Source organism: Leptopilina heterotoma, unplaced genomic scaffold, assembly GCF_015476425.1.
Source record: "Leptopilina heterotoma isolate Lh14 unplaced genomic scaffold, ASM1547642v1 Lhet_38, whole genome shotgun sequence".
In the NCBI taxonomy this organism is placed as follows: domain Eukaryota; kingdom Metazoa; phylum Arthropoda; class Insecta; order Hymenoptera; family Figitidae; genus Leptopilina; species Leptopilina heterotoma.
In genome coordinates, this window is record NW_025111054.1 from 1014608 (window position 1) to 1020607 (window position 6000).

The window sequence follows — 6000 nt, forward strand, 5'->3', positions numbered from 1 at the left end:
TGAATAAAATTTTTACAAAATTTAAATTATTTAAAAACTTTCAGTTTTAATTTTTGAAATATTTGATTACCGTTATTTTTTTTTACACTATAAAATTCGAAATAATTTGCATTTTATTCCAAAATGTGATGTTTTTTTGCAATATTTGGAAGTAAAGTCGAAAAAGTCGTATTTTTTGAAAATAAGTCGAAAAAAAGTCGAAACTATCCGAGGTCTGAAATTTTTATTTATTCGTTTCGTTGATTATGAAAAATTATTCGTTTCAGATAAACGAAAATTCGAATAAATGGATTTTTCTTTTGAAAAATAAATAATAATCTATTCGAAATCAATCAATTGGAAAGTGAAAATAATTTTTACTTTATTTAATTTATTATACATTTTGTGAATTACATGTAAATTATAATTAATATCCGTATAAGAAACTTTGTTTGCAAATATTTTTTTTTTTTGAAGAAATTGTGTATCTATTTTGAACTGTTTTGAAAAAAGTGCAATTTTATCAAATTCTTCTGGATTTTATTTCTCAAGTGCAATTGTGTTTTTGTATTTTTAATTTTTTCTAGGAATTTGTTTTTCACTTTAATTTTCTCTTTGACTGATTTTTACCTTGTTTATGATTTTTACTATTTTTATTGATTAAATTAATTTAATGACGTTTTTTTTTAAATATTTTTATTTACATAATTAAATGACGTTTCTTAAATATTTTAATTTGAATAATTTAATTATAGAAAAATATATTTATTATAGAATTATTTTTATGTTCTGTGAAAATAAAATTAAAAGTGAAATTTAAAATTCAACTACACAATTTCACCTCAAAAATAAATAAATAAAATTTTACAAAACATTTTTTATAAAAGTACTGATTTTACTTTTAGTGCTTTGATTTATTTTTCGATAAAAATTGCTAGTTTTTTATACGTATGCCAAAATAATATAGAGTTGAAATTATCACACGTATCATAAAAATTTAAAGTTCATTTAATTCATTTTAATATTTAAAGTGTAACGTGGAACACATAACATTTTCATCGTCTTTCATTTTATACACTACTTTTTATAATTTCCTCACAAAGAAAATTAAAATTTAGAAAATTTTTAATTATTTTCGATTGTTCATTTAAATTAAATTAAATTATACTAAATTTATTTATTCTGTTGAATTTTACAGTAGTAAATTTGTTTTTACTAATAATAAATTAATTTTATTTTATACTTTTATTTAATTTCATTTTATTAGTTAAAATTCCTTTTTTTAATTTCTCTAGATTTAAAAAAATACAACTAGAGAAAAGAGAAAATTAAAGAATTTTAGATTTAGAAATATTTGCTTGAAGTGTATTTTCATTTGGCATGCTTTTTTTGTATCTAATTTGCACTGAATTTGTTTATTTGCAGGCTGAAAAATTATATTTTTGAAAAGTAAATAAATAATTTTGCACGAATTTTTCAAATAAAATGTAGAAAAACAAAAGGAAAGGAGAAAAATTTGTAAATAATTAAAAAATTTTTTGCAAAATATTTCTTTCTTTCTTAGGGAGAGCAAAATTATTTGAATTTATTATCATTTGTGAAAAAGAATTTATACTATTTTTTGCTTTGGTTTTTCTTTTGCAGGATGACAACGAAGGTCCAGTGACCAAGAGTATTCGTTTGACAGCAGCTCTTATCCTTAGGAACCTAGTCATTTACTCTGCGCATGGCAGAAGGTATGTTTCATTCATTATTTTTATTGTTTTCCAAATTATTATATTTAAATTTTTCGAAGAAATTCAATCATTTTCAAAAGTTTTAATAAAAAATTCTTGTAAATATTTCAATTTTTTTCAAAAATTTTAATAAAAATTCTATGAGAAAAAGTAAAAAAAAATTAATCCCTGAAAACGACTTTTTTTGAAAATTTGAACTACTTTAAATACTCTAATAGTTAAAATAAAAAATTATTCTCAAAAATATTTAAAAAGTTCTTAGAAACAATTGTCTACAAATTTTAATAAATTTCTTCAAAGGAATTTAATTTTTTTCAATAATTTTAATAAAAGTTTTCGCAAGAATTTAATTTTTTTCACAAATTATAGAATTTTTCACAGGAATTCAATTTTTTCAAATATCTTTTATTTTAATTAACGTTCTCGAAATAATTCAATTATCTAAAAATTTTTTAATAAAAACTCTCTGAAAGAAATTAATTTTTTTTCAATAATTTAAATTTTTCACGCAGAAATTCAATTTTTAGAAAAAATTTTTGTAAATTTCATTGCAAGAATTCACTCATATTCATAAATAATAAAATTCTTTGCAGGATTTCAATTATTTTTATTATAATTTTAAATAAACTCCTCGAAAAATACAATTATTTTTAAAAATGTTATTAAAATTTTTCGAAAAAATTCAATAACTTTCAAAAATGTTGATGAAATTCATTATAAGAATGAAATTTTAAGAAATAATCAAATATTCAATGAATTATTTATTTTTATATTTAAATAATTTAATTCTCCTAGAACTTTTTATTAAGAATTGACTAAAAAATGAATTCCATTAAAGATTTTAGATAATAATTAAATATTAGTAGCATTATAGTAAAAACTTTTTGAAATTACTTAAATTTTATAAGATTTTTAACTTGAAATAATTGGAAAGTTTTAATTGTTGTAAAACTTTAATAATATTCAAATTTTTATTTGAAAATTTTATTTTATTTTGAAGATAGTTTAATTCTTGTAAATAATTTTAAAATAAATTAAATTTCCATTTAATTGAAAATGTTTCGTCAAATTTAATTCAAATAAATTATTTATTTGAAAGAATTTAATTTTATTACTTTTAAAAATCATTTTTAAATGTAAAATTTGGAAAATAATTGAATTTTACAAAAATTGAATGCAATTATTTTCATAAATAATAACATTCTTTGGAAAAATTCAATTATTTTTATAAATAATAAAATTTTTTGCAAAAATTCAATTATTTTCAACAAAACTTTAATAAATTTTCTCCGAAGAATTCAATTATTTCTTTATATACTTAGTAAAATCTTTGCAAAGATTCATTATTTTCAATAAAATTTCACGAAAGAATTCAATTTTTTTTCTTAATATTCGTTTTAAAAATTTCCAAAAGAATTTAATTATTTTCTCAAATTTTAATAAATCTTTCGAAACGATTCAATTATTTTTATAAATAGTAAATTTTTTTGCAAAAATCCAATTGTTTTCAACAAAAATTTGATAAAATTTCTGTAAAGAATTCAATTATTTTCTAAAATTTTTATAAATCCTTCAAAACTATTCAACTGTTTCTTTGAATAGTAAAATTCTTTGCAAAAATTTAATTATTTTGAAAAAATAGTGCAACTGTACTGTTTTCAAAAAATTTTCAAAAGAATTTAATTATTTACAAAAACTCTAATAAAATTGTTTAAAAAAGTTTAACTTTCTATCAATAATTTTAATAAAATTTTAATAGTGAAAATTAATTACAATAATTAACAAAATCGATTATTTTCAATAAATTAAAGAAATCTTTTGAAACAATATTTAATTATTTTCTATATTTTAATAAAATTCCTTGAATGAATTAAATTATTTTAGAAAATTGTAATAAAATTCTCAGAAGAATTTAATTATTTTTAAAAAATTTTAATAAAATTCTATCTTTATTTTCAATTATTAAGAAACACGATTATTTTAATAAACTTAAAAAAATTCAAAGAAACCCTTCAAAAAATTTTTTTTTTAAATTTTAATAAAATCCTTCGCAAGAATTCAATTATTTTCATAAATAAAAAAATTCTTCGAAGGAATTTAATTATTCTCAAATTTTTTGATAAAATTTATTTTACAAGAATTCAATGATTTTCAATACATTAATTTTAAAATTGAAAATATTTAAAAAGAAAAATTATTAAAAAAAAGTTTGAAAACAAAAAAGCAAACAACAATTAACTTCAAAGTGCAAACGGATTATCGGAATACAACGATTATTAATATAGATTTAAGAAGATTTATTTCTTAAACAGGAAAATAGCCTTGAAATAAATTATTTAATAGAATTATGCAATTTATTTTATTATTAAAAAAAAATTGTTTATATTTTCAGACACTTAAGAGCTTATGAACCACATTTGGCGGGAGTGGCGCTGAGCAACGTTGAATCATCCCGTACAATTGCACAAGTTCTTTACGACATGAACGATCAGAGTAACAGCAGTCACAGGTGACCTTTCGAGACGGGCCTCTGATCACTTCAGTTTTACTAAAAAGAAAAAAACAAAAACAAAAAATGAGCAGCGATCAATTTCACAAGTTCTACTGCGTAAAAAAGTTTCACCACCTGGTAGTGAGAAGAAATAACTTTTCAAATAGGTGATAAACTTTTCTCGAGGACAAAAAAAACAACATAAATAAAAAATTCATAAAAATCAACAAAAAAAAGACCGTAAAAAAACAACAAATAAAAATCAATCGGACTAATAATGTTCCGTACACGTAGTTGATATTATATGTACGTTAATTAAGAATATAAAGAAAAATGAAAACAAGAGAAACAAAAGAGGCCTACAAAACTTATCTTAAATAGGCAAAATGTATTTTGCCAAAAAAAAAACTTTTTACTTTGAAGAATGTTAAAAATCCTAGGAGAAAAAAAAAATGTTTTTCGCGGGTGTAAAAGCAAAAAAGAAAAGAAAACGCGGAACAGTGATAAAAAAAAAATAATGCGAGGCAAGATTAAACTATTCAGATTTAATGTTAATATTTATTTTCTCAAACGAGCAGCGAATGTTTTTAGTAAATATGTAGAAATCAATTTATGGCGAAGAAGATACTTTACGGACGTTATAGATAATTATAAACATTAACACTATTATATGGACTACGTTTCGTTTCTTTTTTCTTCTTCCCATTTCACATTAATTCTTTAAAAAGAAAAAAAATAATTCTTCAGTACTGTTTCTTTTCTTTTTAGTTTCTCATCGACTTCTTGTTTTATACAAGTCACCGGAAATCTAGACTGTAAAGGAACTTTTTATTGAATGTGTTTGTTAGGAGTCTGTAATTATTATTATTATTATTATTATATTATTATATTATTATTATTATATTATTATATTATTATATTATTATATTATTATATGATGATGATGATTATTATTTTATTATTAGTTATTAATTACTATTATTAGATAATTGCACATTGCAATTATATGGCTATTATAATTTTGCGTATGATTCTTGTGCTCGAAACGTTTCCCGCTGTTTCAATTTTTTTTTATCCAAAAGAAGTTCTTATTTTCTCTTCTAGTTTGGAAATATTGCTCTCAAGTTAAAAACAAAGCAATTGATGTTTTTTTATAAATATATATTAATATATAGTTTTTTACGAAATTAGATTTGAAGTTTTCGAAATTGAAGCTTTAAAATATCAACTGTTGTTAATTTAAGTTTCATGATAATGGAAATATTTTGAAAGCTTTTAATTTGTGAAATAAATTTTTGATTTTTTTTCAAAGAAAAGAGAAAACTCTTAGGTTTTTTTTGAAAAAAGGCGCGCGTCTTTTAAATTCTACTAAAACCTGTGGGTTTTAAATTTTATTTCAAACAGATGAATTTTTTTTTAATATCGTGACACTTTAATTTTTTTGTAAATTTTCCGATTCGTTTTAATTATTTATTTTTACGTTTTCCATTGTATTTGGTCTAATTTTTCCTTTATATTTCTTATTGAATTGAATAATTTTTTAATTAATTTTAATTATTTACTGGAGTTTAATAGCTACATTTTTTGTTATCAAAGTTTTTTATCTTGATAAAATTTCGTTTTTTATAATTCTATTCTGCCTGTTTTTTTTTTTTTTTTTTTGAAGAAGTAAAATGATAAAATCTAGGAAAGAAATTTTTAATAACGACAAAAAAAAAAATGGAAAGTTATATTAATGTTCAAATTAGTTCGTCTGTTTTGAAATTTATTTAAACTTGAGGAAAAGTGGAATTT

At 19.9% G+C, this 6000-nt stretch overlaps 1 protein-coding gene across 9 annotated transcripts in view; it reads left to right on the forward strand.

The window, feature by feature from the left end:
• The window catches only part of LOC122505934 (AT-rich interactive domain-containing protein 2-like), a 131726-nt gene extending 126319 nt beyond the window's left edge, over positions 1-5407 (forward strand). For all 9 annotated transcript variants that reach the window (XM_043617826.1, XM_043617827.1, XM_043617824.1 and 6 more), the window contains 2 exons: positions 1624-1715; positions 4108-5407. In XM_043617826.1, the coding sequence (XP_043473761.1) occupies positions 1624-1715; positions 4108-4228 (213 nt within the window). In that variant the 3' untranslated portion in view covers positions 4229-5407. The remainder of the gene's footprint in view (positions 1-1623; positions 1716-4107) is intronic.
• The last annotated feature ends 593 nt before the right edge of the window (positions 5408-6000 follow it).